At 41.4% G+C, this 24,254-nt stretch overlaps 1 protein-coding gene across 1 annotated transcript in view; it reads right to left on the bottom strand.

Moving 5' to 3' along the window:
• palmdb (palmdelphin b) overlaps nucleotides 1-21,252 on the bottom strand; it is a 36,198-nt gene extending 14,946 nt beyond the window's left edge. The window contains exons 1-5 of the mRNA XM_079259567.1: nucleotides 21,151-21,252; nucleotides 6,351-6,401; nucleotides 3,723-3,803; nucleotides 2,796-2,926; nucleotides 30-144 (exon numbers count right to left, since the gene is read on the bottom strand). Of these exons, the coding sequence (XP_079115693.1) occupies nucleotides 30-144; nucleotides 2,796-2,926; nucleotides 3,723-3,803; nucleotides 6,351-6,395 (372 nt within the window). The 5' untranslated portion in view covers nucleotides 6,396-6,401; nucleotides 21,151-21,252. The remainder of the gene's footprint in view (nucleotides 1-29; nucleotides 145-2,795; nucleotides 2,927-3,722; nucleotides 3,804-6,350; nucleotides 6,402-21,150) is intronic.
• Nucleotides 21,253-24,254: the final 3,002 nt, after the last annotated feature.

Below are 24,254 nucleotides of genomic sequence, written 5' to 3'. Positions count from 1 at the left end.
AGTAAGACGTGCAGCTGACAGGGGCCTACCTTGATGATGTCCTCTGTTGTCCTCTCCACCTCCTTCAGGCGTTTCAGGATCACCTCCTCGTTGGCAGAGATGTTCAGTTCTTGTGTTTCCAAAGCTTCGATCTCTTTCTCAATTCTGTACAACACAAACAGGACGCATCGGTTTTTCTTCTCTTTCTGGTGAAAATAACCAGACAGGAAACAGAAACCATTTATAGTTCTGGTATGGAGGGTAAAAGTCCAGAAGACGGATAGTTTCATCCGTCTCCTGCAACTGTTACATAATTTATTCGTTTTTTTCAGGAGCTTAGCTGTCGGTCACTTGATGGAGAAAATGCAACAATACCAGCAGCAGTGTGGGGGCAGTACTGAGTAGTGCTGACACACAACCAGCAGAAGGAACAAACTAGAGAAGAAGAAGAAGAACGAAAAGAAGACAACAGAGAAACGCCAAATAAAAAGCACCTGAAGAAGACGCAGAAGAAGAAATGGTTTTGTTCTTCTGGTGTTTTTGAAAGGTTGTAATTGACTTTAGTGGTGCGTTATGTGCATAGACCGTAAAATGAAAGATGGACGGATCCTTTGGCAGTTAAAAGTGAAGCCTATGCAGTGCATAAAACTGCAGTTCATCCTTCATCCACTAGGGGCTGCAAAACAGAGCAAATCCCCATAGACTCCCATGTTAAAAACTTCACAGCAGAAATAAACATGTTTACAGCAGAAATGAACATGTTTACAGCAGAAATAAACATGTTTACAGCAGAAATAAACATGTTTACAGCAGGAATAAACATGTTTACAGCAGAAATAAACATGTTTACAGCCTGGTTCAAAAATCCATTTTTGGTTTAATAGGTCAGGTGTGTGACAACTATGGATGGAGTGAATTTTTATCCAAGCCCTCCATTTAAAAGTAATTTAATCTCGAAGTTCGGCATATTTAGGGGCGTGTCCTTTTGATTGACAGGTACCCGATCTCCTGCTTCAAGGAAGAAGAACGTAGAACAACCGCGGTTTTTAGCTGGTTAACAACGTGACTTAGCTTTAGCCCGCTTACCTCCGTTAGCTGGTTAGCTCCTGTTATCTCCAGGTTAGCTCGGTTAGCTCTTAGCTACAGAAAACCCGGAGTTCGCTAGATGTCAATCATCACCATGACGCTCACAGCCCCCCTCTCAGCTCCACCTCTTTGCTCATATTTGTATTTTCCAGGTGAGACGACACGCATGCCCCTGCCAAGATGGTGATGGTAGGAAACGCCCACCGAGCTTCAATTCAGCTCTTCAGAAACCTACGGGTGACGTCACGGAGGCTCCGCCCATCTTTCTGTATACAGTTTATGGTTATATGCCACCAACTGGTGCCGGAACATAGAAGTGACCTCTGAACTCAGCACTGCCCACTAGTGGATGAACTGACTCAACAACCATGGCGACGTAAAAAACAGCGACGTATGAAGATGACGACGTATGAGGATGACGATGTATGAGAATGTTTCAACACTGATCTCTGGGCAGCTCAGCTGGTTGAGGCGCCACCTCAGCTCCTCGGCCCGGGTTCGAGTCCTAGCCTTTTGCTTCAGGTCACATACCTCCTCTGACCCATCGACCAAATGTTGAATAAGACCGCTAGAGCCCACAAGTCCTTAAACATACTGCTCAGTTTAAAAACAAATGTGTGAAACTGGAGTCAACGTGTTTGAGCGACGTGTAGGACACTGCCGAGAGGAAACGGGATTCACAAAAACCACCTGAACAAGGTTGCAGGGGTCACCAAAGTCAGCCCTAAAGGACCACAGTCCTGCAGTGTTTCCCTGCTCCAACAAATCAGACTCAAATCAATGAAGTTCTGTGTAGTGACGCATTAGTATGAGTCAGATGTGTTGGAGCAGGAAACAGGGAAAACCCTGAGGTCCAGCTGGATAGGCCGGGCTAAGGGAAGGTAACTGTGGCCTGTAGCTGGTTGATGTTACGATGATGCACGACGAGCTGCCTGTGCACAGTGCACGTGTGTGCTGCTGTTGGATCACATGTACCAGTGGTTCGACCAATGGCCTCGCTGTCTCTGAAAACTGACATTAAAACGATGAAGGCTATGGTCACCATGGCGACGGGGAGAGTCCGTGCACCATGGTGACGGGGAGAGTTAGGCTGCAGACATAAAGCGGCCGTCCGGTCTGGTTTATCTCAGCGTCCTCCGGCTTCACCACAATCTCTCCTGCAAAGTTAAACTTAATGCTGTTTGGTAAAGTAAACATTTCTCTGATCTGCTGCACGCAGTTTCCTCCTTTTTTTCTCTTTTAATTTTATTTGGATTCCCATTAGCTTGTAGCAGCTAGCTGCAGCTATTCTACCTGGAGTCCTTTCGCTAAACACTATTCAGATTTACATGTATTCATGTTCATATTCACATACATGTCACATACACCTACACACACATTAAAAGTTCAATACGGTTTATATTTCACGTTTTCCCCACAAAACTACCAAGTAATAACGTAATAAGTTTCATAAACTTCTATAAAACCTATAATGTAATAACGCGATGAGGTCCCTTCTTTGGTTTGAATGACAGATTCTGTAAATTATTCCTAATTAATCCACATAATGAAACATTAAAAAGTAAACCTGTTCCCTTCACATCGCTGGACTAAATGCTGCTTCTGCAGCAAGCGATGTTCTCTGGCGTCAAGCTGCTGCATCGATCCAACCGAGACAAATATTCCTGATAAACTGGCACATGATGGGTGTGGTGTGGGGTGTTGTGTCAGCGTGAGTGGGTGTGGGGTACCTGAGGATGTTGCTCTGCAGATGATCACTCTGCTGCTGCTCATCTTGAGCCTGAAGCCTCATGGCCTCCTGCTCCTCCTCCGACTGCTGACTCAGACCGTCCATCAGCCACTGCTCCCTCAGCGCTTTCTTCTGTCAGTCACACAGAAAACTGAATTTAGTGTCTCTTTTTGGTTTTCCCTAAAAGCTGCTCCTTTCCCGATGATCCGAGTCGATCTGATGGCTCGTAGATGATCTGATTCACTCTGATAATAAACTTTAATGTAAACTTTTATCAGTCAGATGAGAAGAGCAGAAAGCAGGAGGAGGACCAATAAATGAGAAAGTTCCATCGTACAATGTTGATGTGGCGTTATTAGCTCTGAGGAAGTAATTGAACTCCCACTTAGAGCTCCTCATGGGAGTCTGCAGATGCTCGACTCATTCAGACACATTTCTGTCTCCACGGGAAGAAACATGCAGCACACGTTTCATCCTCCATCTTTACCTCTGGTTATGCTTTGCCGCTACTTTTATACTTTTATCTCTTATTAGTAACTTAAACCAGGATCCATTTGGTGTTATTATGTCTGGATTCTGGGGACATTTACTAAATAAACCTTCAGGAGAAATCCGGCATTGCTTTAAGATGAAGTTAAAAACAAAACAAAGAAAAATAACCTTAAGTTGTGTTTTCATCATATTAGCTGCTTTAGCGCCATTCTAACATAAAAACATCTATTTACTACAGTAGCTTAGATAATTTTTCCTTTTTTTTTGCCTTTTTTTACTGTTTCTTCTAATAAATATTAAATAACTATTAATTTTTTATCGTTTAACCTTCAGTCCAAATGAAATCTATGTTATAAAATAAATAAATAATGTTTTATGGTTCAGTTTTTATGTGTGTGTGGAGACACTCATGTCAGGGTTCAGGACTATAAAATACCTTTATATACTGCAGTTTTAGCTTCTCCTCCTCAATTTGCCTCCTTTTCTTGGCGATGTCTTCCTGGATTCGTCTTTTGTCCTGTGGAGACAAATGACATGTTTGCAGCATGTGCAGCTTTTACTGCTTGGAAGCTATTCCACCTGTTGTCTCCTCATGTTGACACGTCAACCTTCAGCTGACAGCTGGCCGCCAAAAGCAGAAATAGCTGAAAAGCCCCAGATGACATGTCCTGACTCTACCTGTCCTCAGTGAGCTTCAGCCTCCACAAGCACACCTCAGTCCACACATTCCCTGCAGGAAACTCCACCACTTCATTCATTTTACTCTGAAAAGTTTGATTCTGCAGAGGTTAGAGAGTTTAGATTGTATTCTCCGACAGTCAGAGGCAGATGCATTGTTTTAATCCAGTAATTCTGTGTTCCTGGATGACGCTCGGAGGGGGGGGGGGGTCACTGCTGGCTAATGTTAGCTGCAGGATCCGGAGCCAGCATGGTCCCGGTGAAAGAGGATCTGCCTGATGATGTCTGCTGGTATTTATAACTCCCTCTGTCTGACAGCGATGTCAGCCTGCTGGAATGTCTGAACCATCAAATCATGTCATCAAGACAAGCGGCATAACTGGGCAATGATTATTATTATTATTATTATTATTATTATTATTATTATTATTATTATTATTATTATTATTATTATTATTATTGTTATTTTATTATTATTACTACTACTACAAATAATGTTATTATTATTATTATTATTATTATTAATAATAATAATAATAATAATAATAATAATAATAATAATAATATATATATATATATTTTTTTTTTTTTCCTTTTTGCAGCTATGTCATTAATATTTTCCATCAATAGAATTTTTTTTTAATAATAAATATAATTAAATCAATAACAAACAATGATGTTAAATAATACATATAAATTGATACTAAATCAATATAATATATAAATAAAACAGTTTTATTTTTGAGACAGTATCATACTTCAGATTTAAAGATCTTAGATTCAGATGACAAAAATAACAAGATTTATTGTTATGAAATATTTGCATAATAATCTTTTAGCAAGTCAACTTTAACAAACTCCAGTATGTTCCTGCACACAGAGGATCTGTCTGAGAAAAATATGTTCGTAAAAAACATTAAATCTCCTTTATTTGACCTGTTAATCCGTCTGACATCCACAATGTTCCAGCAAACCGGACTGGCCTGATGCAGGACAGCACAGTGCATGGAGGAGGGTGTGCACGCAGTCTGATCTGCTGCTGGACACCAAAATTCAACAACACAGAAGGAAACTAGTGAAAATGCTTGCAGACCAGCTGACAAGACGTCCACAGAAACCTTGGTAACGTCTGAAACGTTGGATCATGAATACGGATCGATGACGTGTTAAAAGTGGAGCAAGTCTGACTTCAAACATTTCACTCTTGTTTATCTGCTTTGTAAATGTTTGATTGGGCCACCGTGCTAGTCCAGAAAGACAGGCATGTAAAGATGACGTGTAGAGAAAAGCCTGGTGGAAGAGACCAGACGTGTGCCGACAGATGGGAAGGAAAGTGGTGGCCGACATTCCCAACTCTGGATCTTCAGAGTGTGTTCCCGTTGCCTGGATTGTGTTACAAACTGACCTTCCCAGACACAAAACTGAGAAGGTTTTCTCTTTCCATGAACTGTCATCTTGAACACTGACAGTCTTTATTTCCAGCCTGGTGAAGACTCGCTGCGTCGTGAAGTCAGATAAACATCCCTGCTCTGAACCAAGCCGGGATTAGTGGGAATATCAGGCGGAAAGACGTTTCTCTGTGTTGAACGGGAATAAAACCAGCATCCCATCAGCACGTTTTATTTCCAGTAAGACTTTGTACAGTTAGATGGAAATGTCAGCTGATGCTGCAACACATCTGTAAAAAGTTGGATCAGGAGCAACTGAACAGGTAGAGGAGTATTTAGCTAACCAGGTTAACTAGCAACAGGTCAGTAACATGACCAGGTAGAAAGGAGCATTTCAGAGAGGCAGAGTCTCTGGTGGGGAGACTCCTTCTCACATGTGGTGTGTGTTTGTTTGTGGTGTGTTCTTCAATCCATACTTTGTGTTTAAAATGAAGAAAATGTATTTTTTATGTAAAACACTTTGTGTTGCTGGTTGCATGAAAACTGCTTTACAAAGAAAGTTCGATTGATTGGTTGGTTGACTGACTGACTAGTTGCTTGCTTGCTTGGTTGCAGTTTTACGTCTGTCCTGATAAGAAAGAGAAAAACTGATTTTTCTGGGACTGTTCAGTTTACAGAAGCAGAGCGGCTGTTTCTGGATCTTTATTGGAATGTTTATGCATCAAGCTAAACATTTAGTTTAATTCACTCTGTTGTTTTATCGAAGATCTTTATCCACACTGTCCTTAAAACCCGTGACATGGAAACAAACTATACAAACTGAAATTCTTCACTTCCACCTTCATTTTCCTGAGAAAATCCTGTTTTTTTTGGTTAACCATAAGAAGAGTGAATTTTAGCGTAAACTCCGTCAGGAGAGAGGAGCAGCTACCAACAGATGGTCAGAAGAAATGTCCAAAGCTCTGCTAGCATGTTGGTAATGCAGACGTGGTTTTTACCGTGATAGCCTGGAGCCTCTCCTTCAGCAGGTCAGCCTCCTCCATGATGACCTGCACACAGACACAACACATGAAGGTTGACAGATGTTAACATCCAACATTAAAGGCCATTTAAACAGGATCTAGTCGCAGAAAAGACGATCGCAAGGCGGGAGCTCGTGCACATGTGTGCACGTGAGAACAGTAAGCTAGGAGCATGGGAATAATTATTGCATTAAAGTAGAAATGATTGATATTTGAGTGGTTTATTCCCATAGACTGTTTCTGAAAGATGGACGGAGCCTCTGGCGGTTAAAAGTGAAGCCTATGCAGAAGTGCATAAAACTGCAGTTCCCCCTTCATCCACTAGGGGCTGCAAAACAGAGCAAATCCCCATAGACTCCCATGTTAAAAAGACCAACTTCACAGCAGAAATAAACATGTTTACAGCCTGGTTCAAAAATCCATTTTAGGTTTAATAGGTCAGGTTTAATGATCTTCGTGACAACTGTGGGGGGAGTGAATTTTTTTCTAACTCGCCCGTTTAAAAGTAATTTAATCTCGAAGTTTGTCATATTTAGGGGCGTGTCCTTTTGATTGATAGGTGCTCGATCTCCCTCTTCAAGTCTGAAGAACGTAGAAGAACCGCGGTTTTTGGCCGGTTTAACAACGTGAATTAGCTTTAGCCCGCTTACCTCCGTTAGCTGGTTAGCTCCTGTTATCTCCAGGTTAGCTTGGTTAGCTCATTTTTTCATCATTAAGCTGTACTGTTCATTCCACCATGTCACCATCCTGACCGGTTCTACCTGGTTGCCAAGGTAACTAATCAGGCTTTTCATCCATGTATAAAACACCACCAGCTGGTTTTATTACAGCAGAGAAATAATCCACCAAGCACACTCTTTTTTTTCTTTTGTTTTCTTACTTAGCTAACATGTTCATGTGCATTACATTATAAATCCACCTGGTACGTCTGGATTAAGCCGCACAACTCAGTTTATATTGATCACTAACTTTTAAACCTACTTAACCCTTTGCTATGTGTGCTACCAACTACTAGTTGTGCCTTTAATTGACCCACTTGGGAACAATAAAGTTGTTTATTTCCAGCAGCATGCTGAGTCGGCGACTGAATGTGCTCCAGAGTGTCACTGGTCAGATAATAATGTAATGGTTTAGCCACTGGAAGCTTCCATGATCTCATTCTGAAGAGCCAGCTGTACATGAGCGGTGTTTGTTCCCGCCTCACATGATTTATGACAGTACATCATACACACAGTATGGCTTTACATGTATGTGCCATGACAGGGAGGGTTGTCAGCTGGAGAGGTGGCACGTCTGTGTCACATGTCAGAGGAATGACTGATCTCTGCCTCGGGAATGGAACAATGATTGTAACATGAGAGTGCTGGAACTCCGTTATAATGCAAGCCAGTAAATCATAGCAGTAGTGAGGGTAGAGATGCACCTGACCCTGCAGAGGGAGGACGTCATACCAACCGACACGTGAGGAAAACCTCAGCAGCAGCCAGAAGAGGGTTGGGTTGGTTCAACTCTGCTTAGAAAACATCTCTGGAAACTACCAGCATTGCTTCAAACAGCTTGTTCTGCTGGGTTTATATTTCTGTGTCCAGTTTAAAGCTTTCTGTTGAAAGTGCAGGAACAGAAGGAGTTTCTGTGAGACAATAATACCTGTTTTATCAGGACATTAGCTGTTTATTTTCCTCTAGTGGGCTTTTTTCAACCATGGTAGAGACGACAACTGCATGTGAAGAACGAGATGACAGTTACACAGCGGTCCCCCACAGCTCATAAACATCTTCCGTTGTATCTCATATGAGCATCTTTGGCCATCCAGTCGGCTAACTGGAGCTGCGTTTCCATGCAGAGCTTTAGATCTGATATAACTTCCAGTCACAGAATAAAAACACATCATAGTGGAGCCTGCAACGTCCTCTGTGAGGCTCTCGACACATCGGGCTGGCAGAACTCTACCATCCGGAACAGGAACAAGGTTCTGGATAATACCATCCAGAACAGGAACAACATTCTGGATACTACCATCGAGAACAGGAACAACATTCTGGAAACTACCATCCAGAACAGGAACAACATTCTGGATACCACCATCCAGAACAGGAACAACATTCTGGATACTACCATCCAGAACAGGAACAACATTCTAGATACTACCATCCAGAACAGGAACAACATTCTGGATACTACCATCTAGAACAGGAACAACATTCCGGATACTACCATCCAGAACAGGAACAAGGTTCTGGATACTACCATCCAGAATAGGAACAACGTTCTGGATACTACCATCCAGAACAGGAACAACATTCTAGATACTACCATCCAGAACAGGAACAACATTCTGGATACTACCATCCAGAACAGGAACAACATTCTGGATACTACCATCCAGAATAGGAACAACGTTCTGGATACTACCATCCAGAATAGGAACAAGGTTCTGGATACTACCGTCCAGAACAGGAACAAGGTTCTGGATACTATCATCCGGAACAGGAACAACATTCTGGATACTACCATCCAGAATAGGAACAACGTTCTGGATACTACCATCCAGAACAGGAACAACATTCTAGATACTACCATCCAGAACAGGAACAACATTCTGGATACTACCATCCAGAACAGGAACAACATTCTGGATACTACCATCCAGAACAGGAACAACATTCTAGATACTACCATCCAGAACAGGAACAACATTCTAGATACTACCATCCAGAACAGGAACAACATTCTGGATACTACCATCCAGAACAGGAACAACATTCTGGATACTACCATCCGGAACAGGAACTACTTTCTGGATACTACCATCCAGAACAGGAACAAGGTTCTGGATACTACCATCCGGAACAGGAACTACTTTCTGGATACTACCATCCAGAATAGGAACAAGATTCTGGATACTACCATCCAGAACAGGAACAAGGTTCTGGATACTACCATCCGGAACAGGAACAACGTTCTGGATAGTACCATCCAGAACAGGAACAAGGTTCTGGATACTACCATCCGGAACAGGAACTACTACCATCCGGAACAGGAACTACTTTCTGGATACTACCATCCAGAACAGGAACAAGGTTCTGGATACTACCATCCGGAACAGGAACAACGTTCTGGATACTACCATCCAGAACAGGAACAAGGTTCTGGATACTACCATCCAGAATAGGAACAAGGTTCTGGATACTACCATCCAGAATAGGAACAACATTCTGGATACTACCATACAGAACAGGAACACCATTCTAGATACTACCATCCAGAACAGGAACAACATTCTGGATACTACCATCCAGAACAGGAATAACATTCTGGATACTACCATCAAGAACAGGAACAACATTCTGGATATTACAATCCAGAACAGGAACAACGTTCTAGATACTACCATCCAGAATAGGAACAAGGTTTTGGATACCACCATCCAGAACAGGAACAACATTCTGGATACTACCATCCAGAACAGGAACAACATTCTGGATACTACCATCCAGAACAGGAACTACTTTCTGGATACTACCATCCAGAATAGGAACAAGGTTCTGGATACTACCATCCAGAACAGGAACAAGGTTCTGGATACTACCATCCAGAACAGGAATAACATTCTGGATACTACCATCCAGAACAGGAATAACATTCTGGATACTACCATCAAGAACAGGAACAAGGTTCTGGATATTACAATCCAGAACAGGAACAACATTCTAGATACTACCATCCAGAACAGGAACAACATTCTAGATACTACCATCCAGAACAGGAACAATGTTCTGGATACTACCATCCAGAACAGGAACAATGTTCTGGATACTACCATCCAGAACAGGAATAACATTCTAGATACTACCATCCAGAACAGGAATGTTTCCTCACTGCAAAAGAACAAACATGCAACAAACACCACAATGTAGCCAAGATCCTGTGGATTCATTATCCATGGATCTGGAATCTGACGGTATATCCATATTAGATGGATGAAGGACCAGAACATCAGCTGTAATGAGCTGCTTGGTGCAGGTCTGACTTCTCACTGCTTGTTGAGTGTTGAGTTCTTTCTGTAGTACCTTTTTGCTTTTACCTTTAAATGAGTCTAATGTAAAAGGTGTAAAGGTGTAAGTAAAGCTGCATCTGGACACACTGTGGATGTGTAAATCATCCAGAACATGATGCCAGTGGTTGGGTAACTGTAAACCTACCAGTTTTTGCCCTTCCTGTTTCTGTAAAAGGTCATGGGGGTTAATGTCCAGGCCAAGTGAAACGTGCTGGTGACTACATTACATATACTATGTCTGGTATTTTCAGCATGTCCTTGTGAAGATCTCTGTGAGGTATGAAGCTGTGTGACTGCTGACTGAGTGGTGCAGAACAACGATTAAGACTCCTCGTCTGCACAGCGCCGGATTCATCTCAGAAGAGTTCACATACAGTTTGACACGTAACATCGCTGATCAAGAAATTAAAGTACATACATGTGATCATCATTACTACACAGCTGTGTCTTTCTTGCAGGACCTGGACAAACCAATCCTAAACTAAAATTAAGACTTTAGACTCTAGAATCCCTCCAGAAACATCTGTTTTTGGTTAGGTCTATGTGTTTTCTCTTCCCAGTTGTTGTTTATAGTACATAAATACTACATAGTACAGTGGGATCTGGAAGCAGAGAGAAACACTTTCATATTCACATGTAAACCTGAGGCTAAAGTGTAGATTCATCAATTCTGCATCGTGACCAATCATGTCACTTATAAAGTAAGAAAAAGGCCATTGAGGCATTGCCAGTCCCTTCTAGACCCAGAGTAGAGTCACTGATCTTCATCCCATCAGTGAATGTTAGCGTTCTTCTTTTCACCATTCTCATTCTCAGTCATGTTTTATTCTGATGTTGTGTATTTGTCAAGTCAGCAGAACATTCTCCATCTGGTACCATCATACAGTTGTGTTTGTCAGGAGTCTCTGCTGTCACCAAACAGACAGAATTAAACCTGGAAGCACAGTCTCACTTTCTGACCCTCCAACTCAGTTTCTGACACTGTCAGCATCCTGAGGCCGAGAAACTCTGCGTTGTTTTACAGCCGAGTTTAGCTTTGCAACATGATGACATGGTGGAAGCTGGTTATCAACACACAGGCTGCACCCTGTCTGATTCATCAGAGAGGACTTTATCAGAGGATGAGAGGAAAAGGAAGGCTGAAAGGTACAGAGCAGGAGTCAAGAGAAGACTTTTATGGGCTGGAAAGTTGATGATTTCGACACAAAGCTTGCTATTTTCTCCTCATCACAGATCACGTGACTATCGACTGTCACCACGGCAACCACCATGCGTCATTTTAAAGCCAATCCAAACTCGTGTGAAAATATTTTAGTTTCTTATATTGTATTTTATACTTTCTTTGTTGCATATTTATTCAACAAATAAGGATAGAAAATTACATTTGTGCCACTTTGAGCTCCTGCCTGCAATGCATTGTGGTCTATACTGACCCATCCAGAGACCATCGATGCTCACTACTTTTCAAGATGCTTTGTGGGTAATTTTTAGTGCACTGCTTTTTTCAGAGAGATCTGGACATTCAGACACCCCTAGAACATGACGTGACCATTATATGGGCACTATGTAGGGAATGGTGTGGACATTTGCGGAATCTAAATCTGGTCGCAAAATCTCCGTCAGTTGGCAGTTTTGGAGGTTTGTAAACCAGGATTTTGGAAAATCATGCAGGTCCTTAGGACCAACAAACACATTTTTAAAAAATATGTTTGTCTGACTGAACACATAAGTACTAAACTGGATTGGGAAATGATGAAGATGGTTGGTAAATTAAGAGTCAGCTAGCTTTTTGCCACCCGACATGGCAGCGTAACAAACTGCAAGGCCACAGGAAACGGTCTATTGAACGGCAAGGAAAGAGAGCAGAACATAAAGGACTCTAAAACAAAAATGAAGCAACTGAAGCAATGATAGCTAAAGATATAAAACTCATTTACAGCCTTATTTAATGTGATTATACTCATAGATGTGGATAAATAAACCTAAGTTGTCTAAATTTTTGTTGCTAACAGCATCAGTTTGTGCAGCAGAAGAAAAAAGGTTTGTTTTGTGTCTCTGTGAATATAAGCATTGTACAAAGAAAACATCTGTAACTCTGCAGGACAAATAAACCATGCAGGATCATAACAAATGTCATCAACAAACTGTCATTATCTGCGAGGAATGACTGCATCTCCAGCTCAGTGCGGATCTCTGTGCATGTAGGAGCTTCCATTTTGCCTCACGCTCAGCCCCCCTGCACACCCACACAGCCTGACTCAAAGCAGCCTTTCACGGCCAACACAGCAGCATCATTCACGGCTCTCAGGGAGGATCAGAGCAGTTTCATTCCCACAACAAAATACCAGCCTGCTCAGCTTGTTCACACATTATTATTCTGATTCTTCAGTAAAACTTCTGGGAATTCAGCAAATTAGTGCCTCTTTTAAGTGCTTTGTGAAATGAAATAATCAAGGGTGTGTTGCTCACACCTCTTCGGGTAGCAGGAATATTTTTATTTTACTAATGAGACGGATAAATGTAAGAATCTCCCTGTGGTACGATGTTTTCTTGGAGTCATAAAAATTTAAAGACTTATTTTCATTTATGATTAAAAAAAAAGGAAAAATTCACACCATGCAGCTGTGTTTCTACAACACAGCTTTTCTCTGGACTCTAGACTGGTCCACGGTCTCTGGTCTGGCCTGTGGTCAGGTCTCTGGTCTGGACTCTGGTTTGGTCTTTGGTCAGGTCTCTGGTCTGGTCTCTGGTCTGAACTTTGGATCCTGATCTGGACTGTGGTCTGGACTCTGGACCCTGATCTGGACTGTGGTCTAGACTCTAGTCTGGTTTCTGTTCTGGACTAAGGTCTGGACTCTGGTCTGGTCTCTGGTCTAAACTCTGTATCCTGATCTGGACTGTGGTCTGGACTCTGGTTTGGTCTTTGGTCTGGTCTCTGGTCTGGTCTCTGGTCTGAACTTTGGATCCTGATCTGGACTGTGGTCTGGACTCTGGACCCTGATCTGGACTGTGGTCTAGACTCTAGTCTGGTTTCTGTTCTGGACTAAGGTCTGGACTCTGGTCTGGTCTCTGGTCTAAACTCTGTACCCTGATCTGGACAGTGGTCTGGACTGTAGTCTGGTTTCTGTGCTGGACTAAGGTCTGGTCTCCAACCTGGTCTCTGGTTTAGACTCTGGTTTGGTCTCTGGTCTGGACTCTGGTCTGATCTGGACTCCGGTCTGCACTAGTTGACCTGTGTCTCTGCATATTTATATTTTCTGAATATATCACAGATGGATTCTGGTCCTAAACCGTTCTGGGATTCTGTAAACAATCAGCAGGGTTTTAAAATCCATCCTGTGACTGATTGGAAGCCAGTATAAACTGGAAACCAGTGTAACAACGTTAAAACTGGTGTGATGTGTTCAGACCTCTTAGTTCTAGTTAAAGCTCCAGCAGCAGCATCTGGATGACCTGTAGATATTTAATGTTCTTTTTAGGTTCTATAAGTCCTGTTAAAAGACAATTACAGTGATCCAGTCTACTGGTTTTACTGGGAATTCCTGTTAAAAGACCATTACAGTAATCCAGTTTACTTGAGATAAATGATTAAAGAATCTCTATGGGTTTATCTGGGAGACTAAATGTTTAATTCTGTTGATGTTTCTGATGGTAAAAAGCTTCTTAGTGAAGCTTTGATGCTGAAAATCACATCTGTCTGTGAGGTTCCAGACCTGGTCGCTGACTCTCCAGGCATTTACCAACACTGACCCTCTTCTCTTTGCGACCAAATAGAATCTCAGTTTTTTCTTTATTTAATTATAGAAAATTTTCTCATCCATGTGTTTATTTGCTCCCAACACTAGGACATTAACTCTGTTGGTCTACCGTGGTCTGGTGACAAAGACAAAGTTTAGTATCATCTGCATAAAGTCAAAGTTCTGTATTATTTGACCCAAAGGGAGTGTATCCAAGTTGAAAGGAAGAAGTCCAAGGACTGACCCCTGAGGTACTCCACAATTAATGACCACACATTTAGATTAAGAAATAACTAAAACCTACAAAATAGGACCTGACCCAGTTAAGGACCACTCCATAAAGTCCAACCTAGTTTTTCAGCCAGTGCAACAGAATCCTGTGATCTACGGTATCAAACGCAGCACTGAGATTCAGCAGAACCAGAACTGATACTTGACCAGAGTCAGTACTCAACCTAATGTCATTTAGGACTTAAACCATAGCTGTTTCAAGTCTGTGATGAGGTTGAAAGCCTGACAGGAAATTATCTAAATTGAATCCAATTTTCTCTGGATATCCTGGATATAAAAGAGATTACAGACAGGTCTGTAGCTGGTTAGGGACAGGTCTACAGCTAGTTAGAGACAGGTCTATAGCTGCTTAAAGACAGGTCTACAGCTAGTTAGAGACAGGTCTATAGCTGCTTAAAGACAGGTCTACAGCTAGTTAGAGAAAGGTCTATAGCTGCTTAAAGACAGGTCTACAGCTAGTTAGAGAAAGGTCTATAGCTGCTTAAAGACAGGTCTACAGCTAGTTAGAGAAAGGTCTATAGCTGCTTAAAGACAGGTCTACAGCTAGTTAGAGACAGGTCTATAGCTGCTTAAAGACAGGTCTACAGCTAGTTAGAGAAAGGTCTATAGCTGCTTAAAGACAGGTCTACAGCTAGTTAGAGAAAGGTCTATAGCTGCTTAAAGACAGGTCTACAGCTAGTTAGAGACAGGTCTATAGCTGCTTAAAGACAGGTCTACAGCTGGTTAGAGACAGGTCTGTAGCTGGTTAGAGAAAGGTCTGTAGCTGGTTAGAGACAGGTCTATAGCTGGTTAGAGAAAGGTCTATAGCTGCTTAAAGACAGGTCTACAGCTGGTTAGAGACAGGTCTATAGCTGGTTAGAGAAAGGTCTATAGCTGCTTAGAGACAGGTCTATAGCTGGTTAGAGAAAGGTCTATAGCTGCTTAAAGACAGGTCTACAGCTGGTTAGAGACAGGTCTATAGCTGGTTAGAGACAGGTCTATAGCTGGTTAGAACCAGGTCCATAGCTGGTTAGAGACAGGTCTATAGCTGGTTAGAGAAAGGTTTGTAGCTGGTTAGAGACAGGTCTATAGCTGGTTAGAGAAAGGTCTGTAGCTGGTTAGAGACAGGTCTGTAGCTGGTTAGAGAAAGGTTTGTAGCTGGTTAGAGAAAGGTTTGTAGCTGGTTAGAGACAGGTCTATAGCTGGTTAGAGAAAGGTCTGTAGCTGGTTAGAGACAGGTCTGTAGCTGGTTAGAGAAAGGTCTGTAGCTGGTTAGAGAAAGGTTTGTAGCTGGTTAGAGACAGGTCTATAGCTGGTTAGAGAAAGGTCTGTAGCTGGTTAGAGACAGGTCTGTAGCTGGTTAGAGAAAGGTCTATAGCTGGTTAGAGAAAGGTTTGTAGCTGGTTAGAGACAGGTCTATAGCTGGTTAGAGAAAGGTTTGTAGCTGGTTAGAAACAGGTCTGTAGTTGTTCATACTAGAGGCATATAGAATCCTTTTCTGTGACAGTGGCTTAATAGCACCAAAATCTTTAGTCTTGGGGAAACTACCAGAGAGCTGTTGACCATCAACAGGAGATCACTTTCTATTGAGGTAAAAACTGCTTTTAAGAAGTCAGATTATATCAGATCACGAGCATTCTGTTTATATAAAATTACAAACTAATTCATGTTCAAATTTTTAAATTTAATCATACAAAGAAGCAATGTACAATAATAAATGTTTTAAAGTCTTTTTATAGTATGGTCATGTCAGAGGTTAGGTGGGCTTCTAACAAAACAAAAACTGCTGATTTGATGGATTATGAGACATAATTTTATACATAGATGGACCACTAAAGAGAACAGACTTTCACCCTGTTGGGAACGTTTGGGTGTGCTGTAGATGGAAAACCACATACATCTGACTTGCCCATCATCATTACAATAACTGGAAGAAATATAATGCAAACCTGGATGGACATGTTCAAAACTACAGGTGTTCTAACATCATGTTAGATTGTTTACATCTCTTTTTTTCTTCTTCCATATGTTACAACTCACATTACTACATTGTATTATGACCTTTGACATTAACCCTATAATGTCTTATTATCCATCCATACAGTTTCTGACACCTTTTCCATCATTTTATGGTAAAAACTTCGCTCCAAACTCTGTTTTACACAATACTTGTCTTTTGCCCCCTTGTGGAAACATTGGGCACTACAATAATTCTGACATCACATGCCAAGAAATTTTCTTTCTTTTCTTTCTAAAAGGCAACATAAATAATTCAGATTTAATAAAAGATTTTCTTATATCAGGTCTACATTTCAGTTTAATTTTATAAGATGGTGACCAACGGTAAAGCTCTCTGGTCCTTCTGAAACTGGTCCAGAGACATCAGATTCTTCTTGTCATGTTGGATCATATGTAGAAATAAAATAGCGATCAAAATTTTACTTTCAATCTCCTGTTAAAGGTTTGGTAGCAGATAATAATAAATAATGTTAAAATCCAGCCTTTTATCAGACATGACGTTTCTTATCTCAACCCACTGTGGGACGACAAGCATTTTCCATCGTAATGAGGGTGATGAAAAATCCCAGCATCAGGCTAAACATATAGGATGACATAAAACTTCAAAGTGTGTGACAGAGGGAAGGAAGAGGTGGGGGGTAGCAATCTGAAGGTCATGCTGCTGGTTAGTTTTCCCACCTGTTGACACTATGGAGGTCTGATCCTGCATGGCTGAAAATAGAGTGACTGCCTGGCTCACCGCTGGACCAGTCTGACAGCACATGAGGCAGCCTGCTTGTATATCTGCAGCAGCTCACACTATATTGTTCCTCAAAAAGAAATGATGGGCAGAGAAAATCCCTCAACACACTACAAATACATCATACCAAGTACGAAGATTAATTCAGAACTAACCCCAAGGATTGAAGCAGTGGTTTCCAAACTTTTTCTGCTGGGCCTCCTTTTCATTGACGACCCCCCCCCGCCCCCCTCCCATCACATGAACTGAAGAAACATACTAAGAAATGTGTCTGTAGTTTTAGTGGCTGTATTGTTGGTAACTATAATTATAACTGTGTCAGTATTATAATCCATTCTTCTGCTTCAGTGAGAAACATTTTAAACCAGGAATCTCTGGAAACTACTTCAGGTGAGTTTTCTATGAGACGATGCTGCTTCAGAAAAACAACTTTGCTGTATATGATAGTTGGATAGTTTATTTCTAAAGTAACCTGCAGGCTTTTCTTTGTGTTCAGGATGAAAAGTCCCCAAGTGGTGTTGGAACTTGTTTGGCTTTATACTTCATTATATTAGATGATAATATTTTGGTACATGACTGTGATAGACTGTGATAGACAAAGACTGTGGTTTCATTATTACCCACAATTAGTTATTATTATTACTGGTCAAGCAGGGACAGATATGCTCCATCATAGTTTGGTCTCTTTTTTTTTTTATCAGTTGAAGTCTCTCTTGTTGATTTATCATCATTTTCTATGAGTATTTTCACAAATGTATTCAGTGTAAAAACTCCCTCCTCAGTTTGGATTAAAAGAAGTTGTGATGTGAAGGTGTGACGTCTAAAACCCCAGTAAACCTGACTGGTCCGATTGATGCAATGCCCGAATCCAGAACACAAGCAGGAACCCAATGGGGGTAATAATGAATAATTAAATAAATAAATCAGCATATGGCAGAGCCAGCTCTGGTGGATGCTTTTACAGTACAACAGTTAATTACAGCTCTATGAACAGCCAAAATCTCCAGGACTCCCAAATGGGAGCCATTTGGATAAAATCCATCTTTTTTCCCCTCACAGGCTTTCACTATCAGCTCAGAAGTGGAAACTTCCTGACCTGATGGCAGAATGTGGGCATAAATGTACTGCAAATGATCTGGTATAAATACTAATGGGAATAAATGTAGGCAAAACCTACAATACAATATCAATATTCCTTTAATCTTTGGTCTCTCATCATCAAAATGCTCTCAATAAATGGGAATGTGTGTCCAAACTCATATATATATATATATATATATATATATATATATATATATATATATATCTGTATATATATATATATATATATATGTATATATATATATATATATATATATATATATATATATATATATATATATATATATATATATATATATATATATGTATATATATATATATATATATATATATATATATATATATATATATATATATATATATATATATATATATATATGTATATATATATATATATATATATATATATATATATATATATATATATATATATATATATATATATATATATATATATATATACATACACACACATAGCTGAGTGTGAGCGTGTGTGTGTGTGTGTGATCCTCTTCGGTGGAAGGGAAACAGACTCACTGCTGCCCCCAGTGGCCACCATCAGGAAATCTCCATCTGCAGCTCTAACTTAACCTGACAAGCCAGATGGCTCGTTCTCGGCCATCTGGGAAGCTTTCACTTTCAGGAAACACTTGGCATGTGATTGGCTGAACCATCTGTCTCTTACCGTCTACACCGGGCCGTCTTCAACCAATCACAACAGCAAAATGATGCGTCGTGGTGAAAGCAAACTCTCGTCAAGGCTGGAACAGGAAAAGGGACCATTCTGAGGGTTTGTCTCCAGCTCTCATCTAACTGATGCTAAATGAAGGTTTTCTGTCTGTAATGATGCTGATTAGATGCAACAGCCTTTTATTGAATCTCTGACAGCTGATTTCATGATATTTTATGATCCGTTTGTCCTTCAAGGAAGAGTTAATGGACAACTGGTCTTTTTCAAAGAATACACGTGAAATTCCTCCTTCACTGAAGTATTTTGCACATTGTATTACATATTAATATGTATCATAACACTGAGTGATGCCTCTCACAGGTACAGTCATTGTCCTGCAGACTGTAAATGTCTCAGGACCATGATATTCTGTCTGCATGATGTGAGATTTTGGTGTGACTTATTTATGCTTTAGTTCTATTAAAACACACATGACATGAATTCTGCCTCAACATGTTCTTCACAGAACAGTAAATAAAACCTGTCATTACTATTTTAGTTTTGTACAGCTTGTGTAAAACCCTGACAGATTTTCCTGTCCCTGGTTTTGTTATGGTCTATCTCACCCCCCAGTAGCAGAGCCATGACCCTGTTACCCTGCAGCATGTCTGGCCACTCAGCCAACGTCCTCCTGACTTCTAATCCCTGCTCCTCCAGCCTTAATCTCATCAGTTATGGATTAACAGTGTACAGACTAACAGCGTATGTCTTAGCTCTGTCTACTAAACAACAGTTTATCAAGGTGAAATTAGGCTGATTAACGCTCATACAGCCTGCAGTAAATCCATTCCACTTGTTTTTATTGTCTCTCCAACGGGGTTCTTCACAGTGAAGCCACAACAATAACGCTGGGGGGGGGGGGGTTCCTTCCAGATGCTGTCAACTCAGTCAAGTCAAACTCATTGATAAGCTGACTTTCTGAATACCTGTACATGTAGCGCAGCGGGGAAAAAGCTGGTGGTGCATGTAAGCAACATGACGGCCAAACAGACTGAGACTGATGCAACACGTGCACACGCAAACCAAAGTTAGCTAAATTCAACTTCTAGCCAAAGCAGCGGAGGGAACTTGGACTGGGGAGCATGATATTGATTAGCATGTCAGCTAGCAAACAGCTACAACAACAGACAAACCAAAGAAGAGGGGACATCGGTAGATGTTCTTCTTACGCTTATATTTTCACTTCAGAGCATCAAACCAGCTGCAACTGATGAATGTTAGGGCTGGTTTTCCTCGAGTCTCCCGTGTAAGAAACGATGCTAGCTTCAGGGTGTCTAACTGTCCAAAACTAGTTTCAAGATGGGGATAATATGGCTTGCTCTTTATGCAAAGTCAGAACCTTTCAGCACTTTTAAATTTATTAGATTTTGTTTTGCCATGTTGTCAGTTTCTGTTAAGCTAGGCTACTGGTACCCGTTAACCAGAGAGAAAAAGTATTCCCTGGATTTTGCTGCTAAATGTGAATAAAATCTGAGGTTACAAACCTCCTCATCCTGGTTGAGCCACATTCATGTGATCTCAGATGCTGATAAATGTGCTTCATTATCGTCTCTGCTCCCTGAACAGCCACATGTGCTGAAATGTTCATCTGACGGTGAGAAGGAAAAGGGTAGTGGGTGATTGCTTCTCTGAAGGCAGCCAAGAGCAGCAGAGTGTGCGTGGGAGCGCATTTGTGTCGATGTACATGCATTAATCACACCCACAAGCATGCCCTGCTTCCTGTTACCTTCCTGTCAGGTTCAAATATCATCACTTTGTTTCTTAAATCTAGTCTCTGATGGGGAACGATGCCATGTTGTGTCATTGTATTTCTGTCCATCCATAAGTAAAAATACATGTTGGTTAAAACCAGACCCCTGCTGGGATGCTGCAAACAGCCAACAGCTTGAAGGAATTAAAAGATTATGGAATAGTGAGACCCCTGTTACTTATTTTATCTCCAAATGAACAGCAAGTAATGTCTGGACAACTGACGGACAGTACCAACTATGTACTGAGAGTACTTCACTGAACTGTGATCTTTGATACAGGAGAATATCTCTTTAAATCTGACATTTCATACATATCTCCTCATTTCTCTGGAGATAAAGCAAACAGCATGAGAGAGACGAAAGTGGACTCACCCAGTTGCTGGTTTTTCCTCAAGCAGTGGAGTGGTTTGGAGGTAGAGCTCACTCTCACAGCTTATCCAACACACTGAGGTTGTACCGGGAGATTGTGTAGGCTTCCGCCCTCCCTCTCTCACTTTCTCTCTCCCTCTCTCTTTCTGGGAGCCTGTCATAGAGCCCATGTGCCTGAAATACCGCTGCCAAACAAATGCTGCGACCACTCCCCACGCTCACACATGCAAGCACAGTTCATGCACACTGTTGTTTCAGCACGTCTACAAAGGCATCTATTTCCACCAGTTTGACGCCTCATATTACAGCTATAAGCCCTGAAAACGTTTCCATTGTAAAACTAATTTAGATGGCTTGAGGGCATTAAGAATACCGTCCCAGATAATGAAGTATCCAACTTAACTAAATTACCCCCCCCCCCCCCCCCCCCCCCCCCCCCCCCCACCACCCGCTTCTATTCAGCAAGTTTTCAGGGTATTCCTGCTTCAACACACCTGAATAAAAATAAACGGATTTAACAGCCTATCAAGTTCTGCACAATGACTTATTAATTTCAGTAAGGTGGGTTGAAACAGGGATGCATGGAAAAACTTGTTGGATTGCAAATCTTGCAGGACCGGAATAAATAACCATTGTAGATGATAGATATGTAATCTGCAGGACTGCCCACAAAAGGTTTACCTGTAATCTATTCCTTTTGTTACTGAAGCTTCTTTCATGGCGAAGCGCTCATCCTTCAGCCTGTTTACATGACCACCAAAATTAGGTAACTGGGAGTAATCAGATTACTGTAATAATCAGATTACTGTAATATTCATGTTTCTACATTAATGACTGAATTGTGATATTTAAAAAAATCTTGTTTTACATTTTACAGTCAATTATCAGATTGATGTCAGAGTTCATACGTAGTGATTAAAGTTCCTTTTATATTCAAAACAATCAATATTTCTTATTCTTTAGTTTGATGCATCTGAGCATGTGCTAAAGTGGTATAATTTCTGCCTATTTAATCTCTTCCGGATAGTGTACAGAAGGAAGTACGAGCAAATGAAGAAAGTATTAGCTAACATATTAGCAGCTAATGCTAAGACCATTGCCTTGCACATTAGCAGCTCACGCAAAGGCTATAGCCGCTATATACTTATTTCAAAATAAATCTAATAATGGACAGGAATGTAGACCAGGGTATGTAGGATAATGAATTTTTAGAGCTTGAGTAATTCATGGCTGAGTGTGAAGCGGTTGGGATTAGAATCAGCATCTCCAAAGACCGAGACCATGATCCTCAACAAGAACAAAGAATTCATGACGGGGTTGTGTGGCATCTATGTTGATGTAAACTCTGCGCCAGTCTGTTGTAATGAAGAAGGAACTAAGCAAGAAGCCAAAAGTCTTGATTAATCAGACTATCCATGTTCCCTCACCTAAGGTCACAAGCTGTGGGTGGTGAATGAAAGAACAAAATTGAAAATTTAAGCAGCTGAAATGAGTTTCTTCCACAGGGTTGTTGGGCTCTCCCTTAAAGTTAGAGTGAGAAGCTCGCTCATTGGGGAGGGGGGCTTAGAGTAAAACTACTGCCCATTTGAGGTGGTTCGGGCATCTGGTCAGGATACCTCCTGGACACCTTCCTGGTGAGGTGTTCCAGGACCATGCAGGAGGAGACCCAGGACATGCTGGAGGGATTATATCTCTCGGATGGCATGGGAACACCTTCTCAACACCTTTGCACCCCCATGGATAAGTGGAAGAAAGTGGATGGATGAATTTTCATCGTCAAATCTTGTTACTGTAGTAATCTGATTAATCTCAGTTACAGTAACAGATTTAATACTCATGTAAATGAGTTTAGTGACCGATGAAGCGTAATCATATATAATCAGCTGAACATATTCTTCACCAGGTTCAGTTCACCCCCTACCTCCAGCCCAACAGACCACACACCCTCCATAAGCCCACTGCTTTCCTGTCACGCCTCCAATCTGTCACCCTGCAGCTCAGTCATGGACCAGAACACAGCTTCATCTCCCTCCACATCAGGACATCCTGAGACCTCCACCTTGTTTGTCTCCTGCAATCAGGTTAAGAAGCAACTTGAGAAACTGAACCAGAACAAGGCTGCAGGTCCAGATGGTGTCAGTCCCAGAGTTCTCAAGACCTGCTCAGAACAACTATGTCCGATTCTCCAGCACCTTTTCAACACCAGTCTGAGACTAAATAGAGTCCCAGTGCTGTGGAAAACCTCCTGCCTTGTTCCAGTGCCTAAAAAACACAACCAGCTGAACCAAGTGACTACAGACCAGTTGCCCTGACATCTCACATCATGAAAGTCCTGGAGAGACTCTTACTGGCTCACCTCAACAAGCAAGTAAACACCTTTCAGGACCCATTCCAGTTTGCATATCGTAATGGACTTGGGGTTGAAGATGCCATCATATACCTGCTCCAGAGAGCACACTCTCATCTGGACCATTCAGGCAGCACTCTGAGGGTCATGTTCTTTCATTTCTCAGTGCTTTTAATACCATTCAGCCTGCTTTGTTATGTGAGAAGCTCCATAAATTCCAGGTGGATACCTCCACAACCACCTGGATCTATGACTACCTCACAAACAGACCACAGTTTGTGAGACTGAAAGGTTGTGTGTCTGAGATGGAGGTCAGCAGCACTGGTGCACCACAAGGAACTGTACTCTGGCCATTCCTCTTCACTCTGTACACCTCAGACTTCCAGTCCAACTCTGAGTCCTGTCATCTGCAGAAATACTCTGATGACTCTGCAGTTGTGGGGTGTATCAGGGATGGACAAGAAGCAGAGTACAGAGAACTGGTCAGTCAGTTTGTTAAATGCTGCGGTGACAATCATCTCATATTAAATAGCAGCAAAACAAAAGAGATGATTGTTGACTTCAGGAGGAAGAAGAATAAACAAAGCACTGTTTCCATCCTGGGAGAGGAGGTGGAGGTGGTGGAGGAATACAAGTATCTTGGAGTTCAGCTGGACAACAAACTGGACTGGAAATGCAACACTGACTACATCTACAAGAAAGGTCAGAGCAGACTGTACTTCTTAAGGAAGCTGAGATGGTTTAACGTCTGCACCAAGAT

This window comes from Telmatherina bonti (genome assembly GCF_933228915.1).
Source record: "Telmatherina bonti genome assembly, chromosome: 20".
In the NCBI taxonomy this organism is placed as follows: domain Eukaryota; kingdom Metazoa; phylum Chordata; class Actinopteri; order Atheriniformes; family Telmatherinidae; genus Telmatherina; species Telmatherina bonti.
Note: the sequence above shows the minus strand (reverse complement) of the source record. Positions and strands in the feature narration are given on the sequence as shown.